Source organism: Cololabis saira, chromosome 22 (genome assembly GCF_033807715.1).
Source record: "Cololabis saira isolate AMF1-May2022 chromosome 22, fColSai1.1, whole genome shotgun sequence".
NCBI classification, from domain to species: Eukaryota; Metazoa; Chordata; class Actinopteri; order Beloniformes; family Belonidae; genus Cololabis; species Cololabis saira.
Window position 1 is genome coordinate 9,402,140 of NC_084608.1, and position 24,454 is coordinate 9,426,593.

The 24,454-nt window shown below is 40.9% G+C and overlaps 1 protein-coding gene across 2 annotated transcripts in view; it reads right to left on the reverse strand.

Annotated features, from left to right (window-relative positions):
• The window catches only part of ahrra (aryl-hydrocarbon receptor repressor a), a 71,233-nt gene extending 48,287 nt beyond the window's left edge, over nucleotides 1-22,946 (reverse strand). For both annotated transcript variants that reach the window (XM_061713418.1, XM_061713417.1), the window contains exons 1-3: nucleotides 22,694-22,946; nucleotides 22,112-22,204; nucleotides 19,754-19,935 (exon numbers count right to left, since the gene is read on the reverse strand). In XM_061713418.1, the coding sequence (XP_061569402.1) occupies nucleotides 19,754-19,935; nucleotides 22,112-22,173 (244 nt within the window). In that variant the 5' untranslated portion in view covers nucleotides 22,174-22,204; nucleotides 22,694-22,946. The remainder of the gene's footprint in view (nucleotides 1-19,753; nucleotides 19,936-22,111; nucleotides 22,205-22,693) is intronic.
• Between the last annotated feature and the right edge of the window lie 1,508 nt (nucleotides 22,947-24,454).

Here is a 24,454-nt window from a genome sequence, read left to right on the forward strand (position 1 = left end):
TTCATTTTATATATGTATTTATTTGTTTATTTTTTTTTTTTTATTGTATAAAACTTTTTTATGAGGTTGGGTGTTAAATGTGTTTTACTGCAAAGATTAATGACATTTTCAATTTTCAGTGATAAACCTACAATGTACAAACAAATACAAATTTTTTTATATATTGCAATATGTTTATTTCTTACTTTTACCCTGCAAAAAAATGAAATAAATAAATAAATCACAATCTGTTTTCAATCACTCAACGTGGAATTCCTTGTTGCGTTTGCAGATTCAAACTTGTGCTATTATTATCAAGGTTTGGGATTTGTTTTCTATAAGAAATGACTGATAACATGGAAAACAAGGGATTTCACTCTGAACAGATGGAGAGGCTGATCCGCGCGGCGTTCAGGAGCCCAGAAGCAACGTCAACCCAGGCGAGAGTGACCGACAGATACAAGACAATCGCTGTCTGCAGCCTCCGTGTGCGCATGAGAGCGAGCATTTCTAAAAGCATCACCACATTATCATGCCTGAGACATGTGAGCGGGCGCGACGTCTTCATCCTTAACTCGTTTAGGGACATATTGAGGTCATTTTCCCCGGGTTTACACAACATTGCGTGAGAAGGGAAGGGTATCTGGTGGATCCAATTGCCCTCTGTGAGGGCGGCACTGCCTCCATGAATGTGGCCTTTGAGTGGCGAGAGGCCAGTAGACATGCAGACAGCCTGTACTTACTGTATGTGGGAAATGGGTCTGATGCGACTTCAAACAGCCACAATGATGTTATTATGGTCCCCCACCACCCACCCTCCTCCCAAAATCTCCTCTCTGCCTGTTCTTTCTGAGAACTTGTTGCCCATGAGTCACATGGAAAGGAGTCTCCAGTGAGCTGCTGTTTACCCTCATATTACTCATAGTAGGACTTGAACAAATTCTTGGTTTTTGGTTCAGTTTAAATTAGATCTATTCTGTTATCGATCCCTCTTTGAGGAATGGAAACTGAATTATCGCTATTTCTCTGGGGGTAAACTGCTTAAAATATTATATGTTGAAAATATTCAACATAATGAGAAAATGATTTCAGAGAAGGTAAAAGATGTTTTTTTAGGTAAAGATGGCTAAACTCGAGGGGGAAAAAAGATAAAAAAGGAAAAGAACATTAAAAAAGGTCTGAGAGAGAGAGAGAGTCTGAACTGGGTTGTTTTCGGCCTCCAAAATATTTTTTTAGAAAATATAATATATTTAATGGAAAACCTAAATGTGAAAAAAGTTTTTCTGAGATTTTATTATACAAGTATTGAAGTTCTGTTTTCTGTTCATCAACAAGTGGACGTGGGGGATTTGTTTCTACTTTATTTCCCCTGCGTCCCTGCAGGTTGTCACATTAACACAGTGTTATATCATTTCATTGATCAAATAGTAAGGTTTGGTGTGATGCTCTTATTTTTTTAATTTAAAAACATCATCCCATCATATGATCCTGACCAATCACTATTAGGTGAAATGATTCAGCAGAATTTATAAAAAAAAAGCTTTACAGTGGACATATAAAGATGCTTCCATTAATCGTCCTGCACTCAAAGTAATTGCTATCAAACCCTACACGAATGTTAATTTGAAGACACGGCCACGGGGAAGCATTAAACTGTTAGAAATCAAATATGACCTGAAAAACTGAGGGAGGGGCGTTCAAACGGTTGAAGGCACTTCCACTGTATGAGAGGAGGGATTAGGCCGTCAGCGCTCTGACTGCAGAGTGTGTGAGTGTGTGTGTGTACGCACATCTGATGCATATTCAAAATATTTGCAATTTGATGATGAAAACAAATCCTGGCACATTAGCACTAAGAATTTCTCTGCTTCGCACGCAAACTTAGATCAGGGGAGGGCCTTGGTGAGTGTGTGACTGTGTGTGTGTGAGAGCGACTGTAAGTGCTGCTGCGTTAGAAGCCGACAGCTGTTTAAATTCAGTCTAACTGTGCTGTCGCTGCAACATGCCAATTTGAATGCAATGTCAGGGACGGGGAGCAGAGTTTGACACGTCTCCTCAACGTCTCGTTGTCAGTCTCAGTTTCTCTCCCCTATGCTTTCATTTACGTTGTCAAAAAATATGATTTTCTGTCACTATTGAACATTATATCAGACGTACAGAGCTCCCTTATTTTGCTGCATAAGCCAGCGGTTCATGCACCTGATATGATGATCCGACTTGATCCTTTTGCTCTCTGCCATGTACCATCTGTCAGAGGCCATGACACTGCGCCTGATGAATTATATAAGTCTTACGTTAGTCTCTAAAAGATCCATGATCTTTTTCTAATAACGTTGCATGCATATAGAACAAGAAACTGCACTGTCATCGTCCTTAGCGACAATCAAGTTACGGTAGATTGTAGACAGTCTATTTGGGGAGTCGCCAGACGTGTCAATCAAAGTGAAAGCCTGCAGAGAGACACGCGTCATCTCAAGTGCACAAGATAAAGAATAATGATGGCTGAGGTGTTGGCTGAGGTGCAGCCACTGAAAGCAGCTGTATGAACACAGGCTGAAGTAAGTTGTTTTTTTTTCCTCAGCTCAAACTGGAAGACCTGAGACCTGAAAGGATTAGAAATGTCAGCGTGAGTGTAAGCAATGAAAGCAGCTGAATGTGACTCTGAAGAGATGAAAAGGAAATGAACAACAGAGGATTGTCCGTCAACACCTGTCCTTAATATGTTTTCAAAGCTACATTAGTGGCGCATTAACGCAGACAATCTTTAGAGGTGTGGATATGTGGGTTTGTGTGATCACATGAATAAGAAAGTCACTCGCTGAGAGCAAAAATAAAGTCCTACAGGTCCTTTACAGAAAACAGCTGAATGTGGCATGTGTTCCCTCATAACTGAATAATTAATGAGTTTCACAACATGTGCTTTAAATATAAGAATGACAACCACACCTGTAAAAAATAATATCACCTTTTGAAGGAAATAGCACCCTCATGTTTCACAACATCTCTGACATTTCTCTCTATTTCTTTCAGCCAACTGCCACTCAGAAACGTAAACTCCCCCAGTGGGCTTTTGTTTGCTGGGGCAGTTAGTGGAGTGTGGGATGGGGATAGAGCACACACTCGTGCACACATATAATAAAAAAGGTTGGCCATCAACCAGACCTGTCTTCCAGGAAATCTTCTTTTTGACAAACTGTTGTGGTTTTTAAGCTTTTCAGAGGAATTAACTAATCTCTACGCATTTTTACATAAAGGAAATACTTGTTTGAATCTCATTAGATTATAGCATCTTTCCAATGTGCTGAATGTGCTGTAGTACACCTGCACAGTGCAGTGATCCCTAGCTGAGTCTTTCCTGAACAGTGCATATATATATATATATATATATATATATATATATATATATATATATATATATATATATATATATATATATATATATATATATATATATATATATATATATATATAATATACACACTGTATGTGAGGGTTAAAAAATCCTTTGCACTGCAGATTTTTGACTTATATGTAAACATAAACACATAAAATGTGCACACACACTAAATAGTTTGTAGTAAGCATTGAGGCTCCTCCACAGCTGTGTTTACGGTAGGCTTCTTATGATATGCTTCCCTTTCTGCTGGATAACAACCAATGCCTGGAGGCGGCATGGCTGAGACAAGCACAAGTCACGCAACTGCACCTCTATCTCTCCCTTCCAGCCTCTCCTTCTACCCTGCAACCCACGCAGATGCGCACACCTTCATCTCAACCGTCTGTATACCTGTCTGTCTCGGTGAGACACTTGCCCCTGCAGAGCTGCTCTTCTCTTTAATAGCTCTAGAGCACTGTCATGTCAATGTTAGCCCATGCCCAGCCTCACTTTGTCTCGCTCTGCGTTGCCCAAGCACAAGATGGTGTGTGTCTGTGCGTGATAAAGATAAATTATTGTCTCTTCCGTCTTTACATCTTGCCGGACCATCTGCTTGTGACTCTCCCCACCCTAAAAATATTGTGTCAGACTCACTCATTCGATCATAATTCCGGGGAGAGCAGCGGTTCACTCAGAGTTCAGACTGCTCCGGGTGCGCAAAGGGTGTAACAAAGGCCTGCCACCCAATAAAAACTGCCCAAGACCTTTAAACACACTCTCTCTTCCTCTATGACCGGTTCTCACTGCAGTGCGACGTTGCAGTATAGGTTCATTCATCGAGTATCGTGGATCTACAATGCAAACTCAGCCTGACATAAGGAATGATCCCAGAAGTCCCTGCAACTATTTTTAGTGAGGCGAATTACGTACTGCTGTTTACCCGGATCAAATGCTGATGAAAGGGGACCTCGTCTGGTTGACAGCAGTTACTGTATCGAGCCGTATCGGGTCAGATGCCAACTTTGGTTAACAATCTTTCCAGCCGCACAGATACGTATTGATTTACATTAGGAAACAACAACAAGGGCAGGACCTGGCCGCCGGTGCACACTGGAGCGTGCTTCAATTTAGTCAAATGGAGGTGACAGACATTACAAACCGTCTGAAGTTCAATAAGCCGAGGCGTACGGCGTGCAGACATGTTGTATATCTGTTACACGTGGTAGTGATGCCACGCGACTAAGTCACTTCAATAAACCAACATGATTGTTATCAGTACTGCTTATCAAAGCCACGCGCTTTAGTTCTTTTGTGTTCGTTACACCAACTCCTCACTTTTGCTTCCTCTCAAGGACTTAATCTCAAAAGAGTACACAGTGATGCCAGTTTGAGGTCTGATTGATGAGTGGATCTCATAGAAAAATGTCCTTGAATATATGCCAGCGCATATGTGTGCGTATATATATGTATATATATTAAATATAGTAATAATGCACACATATACACTTTTGGTTTCTACCGTCATGGTATCAATCAATAATATGTGTGCAGACAAGGTAAAAAAAAAAAAAAAAAAAAAGAATATATGCCAGCAGAGAGAAAAGTGTCGCTACAGCAGATCAGAATTCAAATTCAAATAATAATTAAAGCTGCAAGCAGCGATGAACGGGCCCTCGCACTCACGGCCACCGCCCCCCATAAGCATATCAGAAAAGACACCACCCACGACTTCCTGTGTCAAACCATTCAAAAGTTATAGCAGAAAAAAGGGACAACCAATCAGAAGAAGGGGCGGGGCTAATTCAGGCCAATGAAGGTCAAGGACTCCATACAGAATCTGATGACACCACCCACGACTCTCTATGTCAAACCATTCCAATGTTATAGCAGAAAATCGGGACAACCAATCAGAAGAAGGGGCGGGGCTAATTAAGGCCAACGAAGCTTAAGGACTCATTACAGAGTCCCATGACACCACCCACAACTTCCTATGTCAAACCATTCAAAAGTTATGGCAGATAAAAGTATTCTAGGGGGCGCTGTTGAGCCGTTAGGCCACGCCCATTAATGCAAACCATGAAATATCAAATTTATCGCCAAGTCTGGCTTACATGCAAAATTTGGTGACTTTTGGAAAACTATCAAATATGTACCAATCACATGAAGGGGGGGCGCGCCTTTTGGCGTCTAGCGTCGCCACGGTAACGCTTTTGAAAGAGAAAAGTAATGCGTGTAGTCGCAGGATGGAGACGCACATTTTGATGTATAACACACTTGGGGGCACGTTACGGTTCGGGCTGAATTAACTGCCGAAGGAATGGCATAAATTTCGCCAAAATTACACAATTTATTCAAAATGGCCGACATCCTGTTCGGATTCGGCCATGGCTCCAAGAGACTTTTCTTTAAGTTGTGCCATGATACAGGTGTGTAGCGATTTTCGTGCATGTACATCAAACCGTATTGTGGGGCTTGAGGCACAAAGTTTTCCGGGGGGCGCTGTTGAGCCATTTTGCCACGCCCATTAATGCAAACCATGAAATATCAAATTTATCGCCAGGCCTGCCTTGCATGCAAAATTTGGTGCCTTTTGGGGAACTATCAAATATGGACCGATCAGATGAAGGGGGGGTGCGCTTGTTGGCGTCTAGCGTTGCCACGGTAACACTTTTGAAAGAGAAAAGTAATGCGTGTAGTCGCAGGATGGGGACGAACATTTTGATGTATAACACATCTGGGTTCACGTTACGGTTCGGGCCGTATTAATTCTCGAAGGAAGGGCATATATTGCTCCAAAATTACGCGATTAATTCAGAATGTTCAAAATGGCCGACATCCTATTCGGTTTCGGCCATGGCGCCAAGAGACTTTTCTTTAAGTTGCGACATGATACAGGTGTGTAGCGATTTTCGTTCATGTACGTCAAACCATATTATGGGGCTTGAGGCGCAAAGTTTTTTCTGTCTGAACCAATCAGATGAAGGGGGGACGCTCTTTTTGGCGTCTAGCGTCGCCACGGTAACGCTTTTGAAAGAGAAAAGTAATGCGTGGTGTCGGAGGATGAAGACGCACATTTTGATGTATAACATAACTGGGTGCACGTTACGGTTCGGGCCGTATTAACTGCCGAAGGAAGGCATAAATTTCGCCAAAATGACACGATTATTTCAAAATGGCCGACTTCCTGTTCGGTTTCTTGACATGACGCCCAGAGACTTTTTTTTAAGTTGCGCCATGATACAGGTGTGTACCGATTTTCGTGCATGTACGACAAACCGCATTGTGGGGCTTGAGGCACAAAGTTTTCAAGGGGGCGCTGTTGAGCCATTTTGCCACGCCCATTAATGCAAACCATTAAATATCAAATTTTTCGCCAGGCCTGACTTGCATGCAAAATTTGGTGACTTTTTGGGCACGTTTAGGGGGGCAAAAAGTCCTTCCTTTTGTCAGAACAATAAGAAGAAGAAGAACTAGAAAATTTCTGGAAATTTTGATATGGGCATGCCCTACCGCCCATTCGTCCCCTCTCGCCGCTTTGGTTTGGGGCTGTAGTGGTGGTGTTCGGGGTGGTTCTATGTCAGTTTGAGGTGTTTTTACGCTTGTATTTCATTCATTCCTGTGCTCCCAATAGTTATTAATGGGGCGCGCTTTTTGGCATCTAGCGTTGCCACGGTAACGCTTTTGACTGAGAATAGTAATGCCCATCGAGGCAAGATGGAGACGCATGTAACGATGTATGCCGTGCATGGGTGCATGTTCCGGTTCAGGCTACGTTAACGGATAGGTTATTTTTTTCACTGTGGTACAAAACCCCATCCGAATGAATGGGGCCATTTGGCCTGGATTTTGACATAAAATTTCCTTAAATCACAGATTCATGAATTTTGAATATGTTGAAGTCCACAGCGTGCCGAGTCAGGGGACATTTGTACGATGTCTCTACGATAACCTGTTGCCTAGCAACAAGCGTCCAAATTCAAACAGAAATTAAAAAAAAAATGAAAGGCCAATATCGCAAAAACTGTAATAATTAACATAATGAGGTTGTAGGGTCCGTTAGTGCCAATTGGGCCGAGTGTTTGAAAGTTTCAACCATGTCTCTATGATAAAGTTCGGCCGAGCAATAAGCGTCCGAATTTTCGCCTTTTTTTTTGCTTTTTGGTGTCTAGCGTTGCCACGGTAACACCTTTTACTGAGAAAAGTAATGCCCATCGAGGAACGATGGAGACGCATCCAACGATGTATGCCATGTATGGGTGCATGTTCCGGTTCAGGCTATGTTAACGGATAGGTTTTTTTTTCACCATGGTAAAAAACTCCATCCGAATGAATGGGGCCATTTGGCCTGGATTTTGACATAAAATTTCCTTGAATCCCAGCTTCATGAAATTTGAATATGTTGAAGTCCACACCGTGCCGAGTCTGGGAAGCTTTGTACGATGTCTCTACGATAATCTGTTGCCTAGCAACAAGCGTCCAAAGTCAAACGGAAATAAAGAAAAAAATGAAAGGTCAATATCGCAAAAAGTGTAATAATTGGCATAATGAGCTTGTACGGTCCGTTAGTGCCAATCGGGCCGAGTGTTTGAAAGTTTCAACGATGTCTCTACGATAAAGTCCGGCCGAGCAATAAGCGTCCGAATTTTCGCCTTTTTTTTGGCTTTTTGGCATCTAGCGTTACCACGGTAACACTTTTGACTTAAAAAAGTAATGACCATTGAGGCACGATGGAGACGCATCCAACGATATATGCCATGCATGGGTGCACATTCCGGTTCGGGCAGCATTAACAGATTGTTTATTCACATGGTCCCCCATACAAATGCATTGGTTTTTGTTGCCAGGGTAACAAGCCCCATAGGATAGAATGGGACAATTTGGCTTTAATATCTCAAAAGCTGTAAACGACAGCGTAATGAGACCTCAGTATGTTGTAGTCCACATGAAGCTGAGTCTCTTAACGTTGGAACCAAGTCTCTGCGATACCGCGTTGCCACGCAACAAGCATCCGAAGTTCCGTTAGCATCAAAATGAACAATGTGGGATATCTCAAAAACCGTAATAGCAAGCATGACGAGACTAAAATATATTGCAGTACAAAGCGTCCCGGGTTGGTCAATGTTGTAAGGATGTCTGTACGATAAACCGTTGCCTAGCAACAAGCGTCCAAAATAAAAGTGATTTTTTTTTTAAATTGAAAGTTAAATATCGCAAAAACCGTAATAACTAGCATGATGAAGTTGTATGGTCCTTTAAAGACTATCGGGCCGAGTGTTTCAAAGTTTGAACGATGTCTCTACGATAAAGTTCGGCCGAGCAATAAGCGCGGGAATTTTCGCCTTTTTTTTTGCTTTTTGGCATCTAGCGTTGCCACGGTAACCCCTATTACTGAGAAAAGTAATACCCATCGAATCACGATGGAGACGCATCCAACGATGTATGCCATGCATGGGTGCACGTTGCGGTTCGGGCCGTATTAACGGACGAAAAAAAGTGCGGAATAAGAATAATAAGAAAAGGGAAACCTTTTCTGTATACCAATATATCGCCTTCATTTTCATGTTTTTCCTCATTTTTTCGGGCGTGTTTTAGTTTTTGGAGATTTTTTTTTTCCACATCAGAGCGGGGTCATGCTGTACACCCGCTGGTGTGACGTGGGACTTTTGCGACTTTAGCTTGTTAGCAAAATGCTAGCAACATTGCTCTTTGGGCCATTCTGGACGATTGCAATATGGTCATGCCACTACTTGGCATGCCCATAATAATTCCTACAGATACAATAGGGCCTTCGCACTGAAGGTGCTCGGGCCCTAATTAGGCTTTTTGAAATACAAATTTTTACAGCAATATGGATTTCTTCCTGCTCTACTTTCATTTGATTGTCAGCCCATGTAAATTGTACTTGGATGTGCTGTAGCCACCAGGTGTGTTCAACCTGGTGGCCGTTTGAGCCCAGATAATGACCAACACTGGCTGATCCTGGTCATCAGTCAGTTTGTGGTTATCAGTTCATACAAACTCTGAGATGGAAGGAAACAAGAAAAAAACTTGAATTGGCTTGAAATTATCTATGTTTTATGTGTATAATAGTTATCTTTTTATTTCCTTTTTCCTTTTTTTTTAATTTAATCCCATCCTCGGTTCCTGCGCAGCCCAGGATTATTACAAAGTTGATTCACTGCTCTCAAAACGTACTGATCCCACAAGAAAGCCTCACAAATCCTTTTCCCAAACTCGGAAGGCTGGTTCTGTTTTGGAGGTGCCCACATGTCATAACAAATAAATAAATAAATAAAAAGATTGCATTGAGGCTTAATGACTTACCAAAATGGGCTTTCAACATGTGGCTTTGGGCCGTACTAAATCTGTAAGCCCTGCTGCATGTTTGCGTGGAGACCAACAAAGTCCTATTTGTTTGTTGTTAGGGGGAATACATTTAAATTCCCAATGTGAAATTATTTAAACTAATTCAAACTGGATCTAGCCGAGATTATGCGTGGTTAGACTGGTGCCTCTGCAAAAACAGTACAAGTGTTTGATCAAAAAAAAAAAAAAATATTCCTGCCCATCACGTTCCCACTCAATAACTATGGATTGACTGCAGTATGAACATCATGAAACATCAAACGCGTTTGACTTCAGAGCTGCATCTGCGACTTCTAATCACACTGACATAATGTTACAAAAGCTTTAAAGCAACAGCTGGGAAATGTCAGCATGTTCGTAGCGTCACTGCAACCTTAAATTGTTCCCATAATATAATTATCAACTTAATCTCCAGGGGCTTTAGTCTGCTTGTTGCTTCGGTCCTTATCCCAGTGTGCTTCCCTTGCTCAGGGAGAGCAGCGCACTAAGCGGTAGCTGTGACAGTAATTACACAAGACAGCTTCCAACAATAGTGTTGGGCCAACAAAGGCTTCTGCTCCCTCCGCATGAGTCCTGCCGGTCTATTCACACTGATTCAAACTCAAATACACACTCTACACAACTGTTTGCACACAAACACACCACCCACTGCTGCAAGGTCAGCGCAAGCTATTACGGTTTAGCGTCTAATGGGGCCCCCCTCAGCAAGGATTCGAGTAATTCACTTATGGCCTATGTGAACCCCCAAACATCACCCCTACCCCCCAGCCCCATGGGGTCCGACTCCACTCAAGCGAGCTCAGTGTGTATGGCACAAGAGGCCAGGCGGGAACAAAGATGGTGCAATGCATCAATTCAAGCATTTGATAATTGAGCTGTGAGGACCTCGAAAGTATAAGGCACCTCCTTTTCTCATGGCTCTCAACAGATACAAGGGATTATTATGCTGCACAGTCCCTATTGTGTGGCTGATTACTTCATATAGGAGACAACAACACATGCACGAGGGGTTAGCCCATATGCAACTAATAAAGATATGATTTAACATGGAGTCATTGTTTGGGTGTTCCAACATAGAGGGTATTTAATGCAGTTAAACAAAAAAGCTTTTTTATGCAATAAAAATGGTCATGTCTACCTTAAATGGGTTTTTCCACACACCAAACAATTTGATTTGTGGGAATTCAATTGTGATTTCCACAAAGTGCCCACCGGACTCCATTTATCCATCCATCTATTTTCTGCTGCTTTTCTGGGGCTGCGTTGCCAGGGCAACACCCTGGGAGATTTAATCTCTCCTGGGTCTGGCCCAAGGTCTCCTCCCGGGGGGGGAAAGGTCTGAAGCAGCTCTCCTGGGAAAAGCATCACGCGCCCAAAGACACGATGCCCAAGCCACCTCAACTGGCTCTCTCTGATATGGAGGACCAACAAAAAAATGTATTGCATGTATACACAATGTAGAAATGCCGTCTTGCTTTCTGTCATTTCTCAGTCACGAGACAAATATTTACAGTATATCAAGGAGGATTAAAGATAATGGTTCATATTTAAATGGTCAAAGATTTAAAGTTATTTGTATCAGAAAAATACATATTCAGCTCCAAGATTCTTTGGTTTTTGCACAAATGATAGCATAAATTAAAAGACACAACCACTATCCTCAATTAAATAAAGGAATGACACGACCCCGGCTCCTGTTATTAGATCAGCCCTAACAGTTTCACCTAGAAATGTCATGCCATGCATCCACCTTTGTATAAAGAACTTGCTGCGTGGAATTACAGACATTGCATGTGGAGGAAAGAGGAAGAAGAAAAGCCTGAGCAGTGCCATTTAGCCAGATCACGCACTCTTCACAAAGCACATGGAGATGAGAGGTGATTTCTTTTTTTTTTTGCTCCACAGAGGTCAGAGACATAACAGAACAGCAGAAGCCCACAGAGTCGAAAAAAGGGCAAATGAGGAGGGCTAGAAAGAGAGGAGCTCCAGAAATTCTAGCTAGGGTCAGAGGAAAGAACTTGGCTTAATGAAAAAAAGACTGAGGAGGGATGCCACAGTAGGTCTTTTAGGAAGATGATATTCCTGCATAACAGCTCATTTTATGGCTGTAGTTGCCTTTATTTTGAAAGACAGGAAACTTGGTGAAGGAAAACGGGGAAAGAAATGCAGTAATGAGCCATAAGCTGGGATTCGAACCTGCGCCGCCCGCACGAGGACGCTACCCTCTGTACATGGTGCGCCCGCTCAACCAACTGAACTATCTGGGGCCTATAACAGCTCTTTTCCTGTGTTTAGGACACATACACAGATGAGGATGCTGTGAACCAAGAATGCCAGTAATCAATATGCAGTATCACATACGATTGATAAACTGTCTTACTCCCTACGGGCTGGTTATTCTCCATCACCAAGCTTAAACACATTTGTCCATTTTAAGGAGATGCCGCGTCAGCCTTTTCAGTCATACTCTAATTCCCACGCTCATAGAAAGTGTCAGGATGTGAAGAGTTGGGAGAAACTGGAGATTTTGTGCCACCGAGACTAACCTAGCACTGGTCTGCTGGTTTGTATATGTCTCGAAGGCTCATTTATACGTCAAACAGATGTGAAGGGCTTTGATGCATTGTGCCTGGTGGACTTGAATGAACAACAACACATCTATACAGCAAAAATGGGTCCTTCTACAAATAAGCCTAATATTCCTTCATCTAGTCAAATTGTCTGACATTAAGGAAAGAAGAGAAAATGAAAGAAAAATGTTCTTTAAACAAGGAAAATAGTCTAGTCAGTAGACAAAAATCAAGAAAAATGATTTTTGCTTTCTTAGAACTGAGTTTTTGCAGTGCTGGTCATATCAAAGTCCGCTTTTTATTCACAGCTTGTCGGTTTGTACTTATTACTCAACATGTTCCGCTAACTCAAAGTGAGTCTTATCTCCTTGCCCCACTAACCCTTTAATTGGATCAAATGGTAGGAACAAATGAAAGGGTCAAAGGGTTTGACTCTCAGAAGACTGAGGAGTTCACTGTGAAAGAGGTACAGGCAGTGGTGGCCTGCGGGTTAACCGGCGGAGCAGCCAAGCACTCAAAACCTGAGAGCACATGATGCCAGGGCCAAGCTGCGCAGCCTCGTTGAAACACACTAATCCATCCTAATTCTTTTGAGATGCTTAGGAATCAAGATAAAGATTTCATAGCCATACAAGCAGATCTGTTGGGTGGTCATGGAGCACAGATGAGCTCTGACGGAAACACTAGCATCAGCAGGCAAACACGCTCAGCGTGATAACGTCTACGTTGTGACAGCGAGCCGCTAGGTTTGCCATCCTCGGCTGATAATGTTGCACTGATGAAACATTAATAAAGACAATTCAGTACTTACTTACTAACTGACGACCATTTGTGCCTTCGTCACCCTCTTAAAATAATGGCCTATGTCTTTTTTTTTAAAGAAAAAATCAATCAAAAATTTTTTGGGGGATCAGATTTTTCTGTTTTTTCTATTTTTCTTTTAAACCTGAAAATATGATTTCTTTTTTTTTTTTTTTTTTTTTTTTTTTCCTTTTTTGGCTTTTTTGGCAAGGGGTGTGATCTTTTAAAACATTTTAGTGATTAAGCATAAAGATACTCATACTACTTACTTTATAAAAAAAAATAGATATAAAACTATTATAAGCACTACGTTTTATAGATCACTTGAAACAGCAGTCATATAACACCAAAACAACCATTTCAACCACATCTGTATTACTTCAGACACACAAAGAAAGTATGTATTTATAAAAGCCCCACTGGACAGTGATGACGCTGTTGAAGGTGTTGTTTGGCTCTGTTCATGTTCAGGGAAACTCAGAAGGAAGATAAGTCGGGTGTCTTACTAACATTCATTAATTTGTTTTCCACTGGACTTACTGGGCGGGAGCCACGGTATTCAGGCCTTCAATACAATCAAAGTTGCGGTACTGAGAATGTGAAGTGCTGTGGGAATTTTAAAGTGAAGGATTTTTCTTTCAAAAACAAAAATAAACCGACCACATCCTGGCCTCTCTATTGCTAAATGCTTAGACTGTATATTGACTATCTTGACTAAGTCTTGGCCTCTGACTGGACGTCATATCTGTGTTGTGGAGAAGGAAAAAAGAGTGGGGTCACAGAGAGTTTAACAAACACAAAGGTCAGTCTATGATCTGACCTGATACAAAGTTTTCATCCCTCAGCAAAGAGGCTCCATTCAGAAAAAGCTGTCACACTGCAGCACTTCCCACTTTGGGGAAATCAAATGCTCTGTACTTTCCTCCATTTGATATCGCCCCCGAATGAGAGGATTCAAACACAAACAACCAACAGCAGCTGCCCTGCCTCCACGACGTCCTTTTAAACTGGTCGATGACAGAACAAGGATCTAAACTTATTGTTTGCTCTTGCTGCATCCTTCCTCTATCGGTAGGTTAGTTACAAAACTGTCTCCTGTCTGCTTGCTGACGTCACTAATCGTGTTTGCCTGGCGTGAGTCTGTGGGCTCTGTGGCCTTTCTCTTCCTCTTTTATTATAGCTCAGACAGCAAGTTAGGAGTCCGATGACACACCGAACTGCACACTTCTGATAATTAGCGAGACGGATGTATAGTGAAGGCTGATAAAGTTACCAGACCTGGAACTAATAGACACGACTGCACAGAAGTCCATCACATTAATATTATTCTATTTTTTTTTACGTGTCTTTCTGTGTGTATTTCTAACCTGTCAACACCTCGAATGGCCCAGGAGCAACCAGGGAAGCTAGAGTTTCCAAACACACACACACTTTCCAATATACCTCCCAGAGATGTGTTTCTATTTTACACCACAGCCATTTATTCATGCACGACACCAAGTTTGGTGGAAACATTAGGAGCTGCTATTATTTACTATTGAGAGTCATTGAGACTGGTTTTAATGTTGTTCATATCTTATAAAGAGTTGGTATTAATCTAAATAAATAATAATAATAAATAATCTAAAAAAAAACAAATGGAAACACTAATTTAAGTTTTATTTCTGAGTATGTAATCACACCAGATCACGGGAGAGAGTTTAGGAGAACCCACCCAAGCTCCAGATAATTCTGACTCAGCTGTTTCGGTTGAGAAAAGGCCACAAAATAATTCAAGAAAAAGACCTCACCTCAACTTCTGCTCCGCTCACTATCGGTCTAGAGCAGTGGTTCCCAACCTTTTTTCCTTGGAGCCCCCCCTACTTGTGTCTAAGACCAGCCAGGCCCCCCGACCCGTACATACTAGCACCAAAATAGTCTTTAATTGAAAAAATTAACATTAATTATGTTTTTTTGATACATTTCTATTTGGTTTACTCTGTAGACTTTGTTTTTCTCCAATGCCACCAATGTATAAAGTAGGCACAAAAGTACGACGGAGTATTAGGGCCAAACTAAGACAAAAAAAATTGGAAATTACGAGAATAAAGTCATAATATAATGAGAATAAAGTCGTAAAATTACGAGAATAAAGTCGTAATAGAATAAAGTCGTAATGTTGCGAGAATAAAGTCGTAATAGAATAAAGTCGTAATATTATGAGAATAAAGTCGTAATATTATGAGAATAAAGTCGTAAAATTACGAGAATAAAGTCGTAACATTACAAGAATAAAGTCGTAATGTTGCGAGAATAAAGTCGTAATATTATGAGAATATAATTTATGAGAACTCTAACAGGAAGAGCTTCTTCTCCCTGTGTTAAAATGAGGAATATTGAGCATCTTGTGAAGTTATATTTATATATTTATAATATATTACAACTTTATTCTCGTAATATTATGACTTTATTCTCGTAATTTTACGACTTTATTCTCATTACATTGTGACTTTATTCTCGTAATTTCCTTTTTTTGTTTTTTTGTTTGGCCCTAATACTCCGTCGTACAAAAGAACATAAAAGGACATAAAAATATTTCTGAAAAATGTCTCTTTTAATATGAGACCAACATTTTTTAACATTTCTCCTTTAACAACCTGTCGGAGTAGATTAAATGTTGTGTAATGATATAATAATAAGGATTGAAATCATTTCCTGTGTTTGTCACCAGTGTATAAAAACACAAAAAATATTCAAGACATTCATAACTTATTCCTAACAATGTCTTATGAATGACTCATTCGCAAATATAATTTTTACAACTGCATAATTTCAAAGCAGACAAAGTTTCGTGCCCCCCCCAGAGATCTCTGGCGCCCCCCCAGGGGGGGCCCGGACCCCAGGTTGGGAGACACTGCTCTAGAGCACAAAGAGCAACGGGTGTAACACAGCGATACGGTTGGTTGTTTTCTGTGTAAAGTGGCTCAAGATTCATTTTGTTGTCAGCTGTAATTAAAGTGAAAATGACACTGAACTGAAATGAAACTGAAAAGTTTTTCCATGGAAATGACAGCTATTTTAAGAGTTGGGGTTTTGTTTTTTTGTTTTATTTTTCCGGGACTGTTGCAAAGCGCCGATGTTATTAAACCGACGTGTTAAGCAACACCATAGAAACTTGATGTTGGTTACACAACCTCAGAGCTGATGACTATTAAACACATCCTCTGTGCTTTTTTCCAATTTAGCTCCAAGTTCACCGTTCAAGTTGAGTTGAACTTCCCTTTGGCAAAAACAAACGAATGAAAAAAAGAAGTGAGAGAAATGCGGAATAGAACGATATCAAACTTTTTTTTTATGTCAATGGTGACGGAGACGGAGCAGGACAGGTACAGTCAGAAGGAAACGTGTGCGGATGAAGGCCAGGGCCAGAGGTGTGGATGTGGCACCTGATCACAGTGACACAAAAGTCAATGTAAGCTTCTGTTTCACCTCATGAATGAATCACAACCCTAAAAGTCAAAACAGCGACTACATCACCTTCATAGTAACACACCGGCCCAGCTGCGGCCAGACCATGCAGACATAAAACATTCGACTGCAGCTGTCAGGGTGAGATGTTTATATGGAGAAATATGGATTTAATGCTATCGTCAAGAAAAGGCTTCCCACTGTTGGCAGTGAATAACTGTGGTGGTCTAATGCCTTGCTCAGGGGTAAATAAACAGTAGTTCTCCCGCGGGACCGTGAGTGCCAGCTGAAAACTTTTTCCAGGGGCTATGAACTCTACATTTATGTTTGCAAATGTTCTGCTTCATCGGTCACATGCACAAGAAAGGGAAATGTGGCTGCAGCAGGCAACCGCGCCGCGCTCCCGCCCTCCAACTTACACATTACGATCACCAAGCAACACAACGGTTCTTGACATCTTTTGAGCTATATGTTGCCCCAACGGCAAAAATTAACGAATTAGCATGAATTACATCAACTGATCTCAAGCTCATGACAGCGGATGTTGTGAGCTTTGTTTATAACAAAAGTGAGGCTGTGCATCAAAGGCGAGGGTTCTGTCTTTTATTAAAAAAGGTCTTGGGGGTCTCAACCTTTGAGCTCTCGTCTGATTCTTATCAGCACGCTCTGTTGACCCTCATCTATTTAAAGCTGCTTTAATTTAATTCCTGTCAAATGGAACTGAGGACACGAGAGAAGAAAAGACAAAATAAAGGAAAATTAAAGCCTCATCAAGGTGATGATGCCTCTGAAACTGCATCACAACGGCATTTATGCTGCTGAAACTCTCTCAATTCTTAAATAGTTTAATCAATTTGGTTATGTCTTATAAAACTGAAGAAGAAATCCAATTATTATTTGAAAACAAATAACAATACTCTTTCACTTTATTAGATAAAAAGGATACATATACACTGCATATTTACAGAATATACTGCATTTCTCCCCGAGGAGAAATATAAAGGCAACTGGAGCAGAAAGACAAACGTGGAGTGATAGTTCATCCTTATGGTAAATATTTAACAAGCTCAGCAATTACAAAGAGGGCAGAGACCTAACATGGCAGAGAGGGGAATTACAGCCTGTCGACTATCCACAGACACACACCTTCACACCTGACTGAGCTCTGCTAAAAATGCTGAAAAGGTAGATACTCAAACCAAACCAAAGATTTGCATATGATGCATGAGTGCTCTGTGTTTATTAAGCTCCGCCTACGATTGTCTCAGAACAGGAAAAACTGACCGAATTTCAGGAAATCTGCCAAACACCTGCTTCATAATTTTGCTTTTGCTTTGGCCCTCTCAGTCTCCTGTTACATGCATGGCACACCTTACATGTCCTCATATCAAATCAGTAAATCTATGTTTTATTTACATAACACAAATGCTGCTGCACAAAACTGTTATGGTTCACACCCACTTAGCCCCAAATAACTGATATTCAGCTACTTCTTATAGTCCCCCTGGTGGATTAAACAGATAACTGCACCTGAAAGAAGAAGAAAAAGCAACTCTTTCTTGCTCAGTGAAACCAGTTTATGAATGCAAATGAAATGTAAAGCAGCAGGTTTCATGGTTTCATGTCCTGCCTTTTGTCAATACTGTTGTTCCAAACCACAGGAAGGATGTGGTACTTGTTGCTCATCTTAAGATTTATCTAGAAAAAGCCCTGGCCTCACTCCATGTTTAAATATCAGAGGCAAAATGTTATTATGTGGGTCAAAAGAGTTGACCAAAGGGAGGCAGGGCAGAGATTCCAGATGTATACACAACCAAATCCCCCATGTTCCGCTCAAATTAATCTCATTTGTGAAGCATCAAAAGACAGATAAGCCGTTCACTACTGCCACTGATAACAAGGCACCCAGCAGAGGAGGAGAAAACAAATAGAGACCTTGGATGGAGCCCATACTCAGAGAGCTTACAATGTTTCCACATACATGTCAGCTTTAACTGTTAGATTTGAGCTGAGGTACACATATATACACACATGACAGACATGACAACATAACAGCAATCCCACCCTTCACTTTTATTGTCTTCACAGCATCCTTCTGCCAACAATCCTCAGCATCAGTGTTCACTGAGTTGTCTCCCTTACCTGTTAAAGGCACCTCAGACAACTCCGATTGTACTCCTGATTTGCGTGCTGGCTAAGCTAAATGCGCATTCAGGGTTCAAGTAGAGTGTGCGTCTTTATAACTCGCACGATGTTGCCAACAGGGCATCAGTTGCCAACTGCCATGCCAAACCGAGGCTGCGGATGGCGGATATTAAGAGAACAGCAGGGATCAGACAGGAAGGAGGAAGAGGGGAGCCACATGTGCCGAGGAGGAGGCGATGGCTGCAGAACTTTCAGATCCCTCCGTCAATGAGTTTTTCTGTCGAACCCCCCGGGACTAGTGAACCTCATGGGACGTTTCCGCTGCATTCCTCCTGCTTTTTATCCTCCTTATGCTTAATCACATGAATTTTTCTCTTGAAAAACACAGGGAAGATACTCATTTTTCATTTACGGGGGGATCTCTTGTTTTTAAGAGCTGTCACTTCCAGCTGTGCCAGTAGCCTCTGTGCTGACAGGCCAGCTGCCAGCTGGCAACAAATCACATTTTTACGAGATCAATATTTGAAAAGAGGTTGTGGAACAAGGAGAGGAGAAACAGAAACATGAAGGGTGGAAAAACAAGACTTGGACTGAGTTTAGCCTACATTTCAAAGCATGTGACCGAAGGACACAAAGCGATGATACTAATTGGGGGCTGACAAACAAACAAACGTTTCCTCATATCTGGACTCCATCTTCAAATATTTAATCATTCTTTTCAATAAAATATATAGCTGGAAGCGTTTATGCCGTGGAGCTGAGGGGATTCTTACTCCTCCGAGTTTATTTGAGATATTATGGCAGTGATTTTTTTTAAATAAATGTACCTGTTTTTGTTTTTTTAACTGTGACACAGTTGCCTATTAGCACCAGCATCAATGCATCAGTCATAGAGCAACATTTGTAAATAAATAGGTAATCAAGTAAACTATACTATCTTCTGTTCTTGTATTACAGGTGAGCAACAGTTGCTCTGCCATTAAATCAAAGCCATATTTATCACTCAGCAGCCTCTTACTTGCTTAAATATCCTAAATGCCAAGACTGCACCCTTTTTAAACATCCTTACCTTGGAAGAAACTCTTGACACGGAGGTAGGAGACTGCAAGGCGCAGCACGGAAAGCTTGTCCAGTTTAGAGATGACGTCAGGGGGGAACGGCAGCAGGCTGGCCAGCCGGTCCAATTCTGCATTCAGCCTGTCCCGGTGTCGCTTGGACGGGTTGGTTTTCTCGTTGGACGAGGACGGCTTCCTGACCATGAGATGGACACGAGGCAAAGAGGTGAAACGAGATCAGGAGTGTGTATGGGGGTGGGAGGTAGGGGTGGAAAGTATAAGAAAAAAAAGTACACACACACACATATATATATATACACACAGGAATTTGTTGGAGCTTTTTAGTAGTTGATGCAAAACTTACCTTAACAATATTTTCATTAAATGAAGCAGGACTTTATTTTAAATTATTTTTTTTTTATTAAATTATTTCTGGATTAAACAATAATGTGATAATCTCAAACAGCCTTATGCTTTTTTTTTATTCTAAACTGTCTAGTATTTGACTAAACACCAGAAATGTCTTGTATAAAATGTATAAATGTATAAAAAAAACACTCATAGCAACATAGTTTCTGGAGCAAAAGAGAAGCAACACATGACTCATAGGACTGTGAACTGTGTGAGCATTTTTCCTTACGAACAATTTCAAAAGAAAAAAAGGGGGGGGGGGGGGGGGGGGTTAGGTCATGTAATAATCCGAATTATTTTTTTTTTTACGAATGAAGTATTGTGAAATGTGCTCATTCGTTGTTCTTCGTCAACAGCAGTGTATTTCTGACTCTGGTATGCGTGTTGCAGGCCCCAGAAGCTGCAAACCGCAGCAGAGACATATGACCAGATAAACCCCACTTTGCACAACTCTGTCCTTTCTTTTAAATCTATTTCCTTTTGGCTTTGCCTCCTCAAATTCATGATGACGTATCCCTCTGATTTTGTTTTCCCATCACAACAATTCCCTGAAAATAAATCAATGAATAAGATATGAGTTTTGTCATATCAGGCGAGCGCTGTGAACTCTCTTTACAGCCGGAGGTGGACGTCCTGAGTGACCGTCGATGTGAAAGGCAGCGGACAGACGGTGCAATCCTTCACAGACTGAGGGGGATCATTAGGTCATTTGTTTTATCGCAGTCATTCTCAAACTTTTCTCACTGAGTTATAACACCCAGTATAATCAGGTTTCTTGTCTTCTGCACTCCCAGTCAGCCACTTTAATATTCTTAAAAACAGAGAAACTATATCACAATTAAAATTATACAACTGCTACAGATGATGCTATATATAAACCAGTGGCCCGTCTAAACTGTGCTACTTTTATATGCTGCTATGTTTTCTCTTTTACCATGATGTGGACCAAAGAAATGATTTTGTGTGTATAACTCCCTGCCCCATGACGAGTGACTCCTCCTGACTGCCAGTTTTGAAATCACCATTTTAGTATGATGTGCCACAACTTTACCAGCGCAACTCAGTCCACACGTTACGGCCTCAGCTGCAGCTTTCTGCTCATTTCCTCTGAGACTCAAATGCCAACATGAATCGTTGGACCTTATTCTGTTCTATAAGGCCAACTAATGGTCACATTATGCACTTGTTTTTAATTAACTAGCGTTTTCTTCACTCATAATAATAATGATAATTACAGGAAACCAAAGCAAACAAAAATAAGTGCATGATATCAATACTCTTATTTATTTAAACTGTAATTTCAACTCCTAAAAAAAGAAGTTAGCAGCATGACTTGCAGACTAGGAGCTATATTTCAGTCTATACACAGTTGTGGTTTGTTGTGGCAATGACTTCCTCTAAGATCAGCAGCAAAGGGAGCGCAAATCATGAAAACTTTATAAATGCCACAGGCCTTGTTAATTTACCACTTCCCTGTTCAGTGTCTTATATAACATACCAATTACTATTCATGACATCAGCTGACAAGATAACCCTAAAACAGTATCAAAAAGTTGCATAATGGCTGACTTAAGACATGTACATTCAGAAGTTAAAAGTAGATATACATGTCATACATGTAGTCATACACATGTAGTTAACCCATCATTCACCCAATTTCTGACTAACAGTATGCATATTTTTGAAAAATATTGGGAGAAAGGCTTAGAATCCAAAATATTACCCACAAGTTCTGCAAATAGTAGCACAAAGAGCAAGACCGAAGATGCAACAACAATAAATCTTTGATGTGATAGTGTATTCTTTTTCTATTGAAACTGACAGTTAGTACCAACATCCTAAAGCCTGAATAATATAATGTAGTTGCATGATAATAAAGCTGAGAAGGGGTCGTGGCTATTGTTAAAAAACAAAATAAATGAAGAGAATAAATAGAGCAAATGCACCCCTTTGAACTTAACTGTTTTTGAATGGGCTTCCTCCTCTTTCTGCCCGCATACATGCAGTCTCCAGGAGGGATCATGATCTGCTGCTCCGTGGAGGTAACAGGTGCGCTGCGGATAAGACACAGCAACTTTAGCTACTTTATGAGAGCCAGACACAAACCTCCAAACACGTGTAGGAGCAGAGCCTCCCCAACGGCACATTCACACCCCCTGCAGCGCAGGATTTCACAAAAAAATCATACAAAAATAAATCCATAAAGCAGCCAACGCTTGCACCCTAATAATTAAATAAAGTAAGGAAAGTAAGACAGTGCTAGATCATTCAAAACGTTTAGATATTATGTAAATTAGTATTAAGAGATCTTTACTCCAACTGATCAAACGTGTTAATAAAGGTCCAACAAATACAATTAAATAAAAAAAAAAAATTAATAAATAAAATAAAATAAGATAACACCCCAATTCAACTGGAATATCAAATTAAAGAAGTGCAAAATAACATGCTGAATAAACGATATATTAATATATTAGGACTAAGATATTAATAAAATAAAATAATAAATACCATGAATAAAAGTGAGACATTAACGCACTAACCAAGAATATCTGCGGATTTCAGGCAACTCCAGAGTACTGATGGTTGCTAACACACATTCACTTTAAGTGTTGCAAACAGATGCGCGTCCCAGGGTGCACCGACTCCAGCAATAGATCCAAGGGAAATAAAATAAATCGGAGAGGTCGCGCATGAGCTCCAAGCTGATGTTTTCATCAGCTTTGCACTCCTCGAGGCAGATGTTGCTTGATTCTTTATACCCAATTGAGTCGCCTTCACTTCCTCGCGTTTCAGGTGGCGGATTCCTCTGAATGACATGTCGGAGCTCTTCGCACGCAACTCTCTGCCTCACAAACACAGTGAGCGCACACACATGCAACGCGCACACGCACAGCACACACAACACACACACACACGAGAAGCTTATGCTGCGTTCAGGTGTTGTATGAAAACAAGATTAACGTTTGTGTTTACATTTTACTCACTATAAATGTGGCATTGCTTTTGGTTGTATGGAAATGTGAAATTCGCTAATCCCGGTTTTGGAGATTTTTCAGCACGGCTGACATCAATCTGAGACATGCTTAGTTAACGTTTTAAAAAAAAGTCGTATCTACAATTATTTTCCTTCATTCAGTTTCTTCAAATCTCTCGTCATCCTCGACTCAAGTTACAACTAGTCTCTATACGTTGGTACTGTGCAAGCTGTGTTGTTTTTGTGAGTGTTTTACACGTGTTTTTCTTGTGAGTTTATCATAGACTGCAAAAAACATATTTTTTAATTATTATTTTTTTTACATCGTTTACGCGAATTGATTTTTCCCAAATGGACGTGAACGCAGCAGCGCAGCAGCGTAAGTGGGCGGGGCCTCGAGATCAGAGCGGCAGCGGCACAAATCGGCTTTAGGCGGAGCAGGTTGCTTGTTAAGAGACTCCTCTGGACAACCGCAGGCTTAGCCGGCGCGACCCGTCCTGGAGAAATACATGCTTCACAAACAAACACTGCGACTACGGATATGATGGGACGCCGGACTCTTTGATGAACCCTGTCTCTCATTTTGGTGGATAATCGCCCTCAGAAACAAGTCGGCCGGCTGTCATCTCCGCAGCTGTGTCAAGTCCGATACAAACACAGAGTATAACCGGAAATCACATGCGGCGCCTTCAAAACAAAAGCATGCGGGGGGTTATTTTCGTTATTAGTCTTCTTTTTAAATACGGACAACTTCTGTTAAGTCTCTAGATAAGCGTCTGGCACCACGACAAAGGTCTGGAAGGGATCCCAATTCCTTTTTGCGTACGACTATGTTTCAATATTAGCTGTGTTTATTTTATTTTGAATATTGTACACGGAAATGGTATAATGGTCCGTTCGACCTGACAGTACGATGCACTCATTGAGTTTCTGTGTTCAATATCACTAGTAATTATGCAAGATTCCTCTTCCTATGTGCATCCAATTGTAAACATGTTTTGTATAATTTATTGCAACGAAAATGTGTTGTAGTCTTGCGGGTCCAATTTTTACACCATGTACATTTAATGTTTTTAATTAATTTTATATGACTTATCAATTATTTTTGGGGGTTGAGGGCACCTACATAGATTTTATAGATTTTCTCTTCACCGAAACATAAATAAATGTAGAGGACTTACCAGCTACAGTTACCAGAAAATACATGCCTTGGTTTAGTCCCTGTGCTCGTTTACTTTACTGCGCCCTAGTGTTCAAACCAATGCACAACAATCAAATTAATACACGTGCTGAGTCTGTTTGTTGTTCACTCCTATACCATACATTG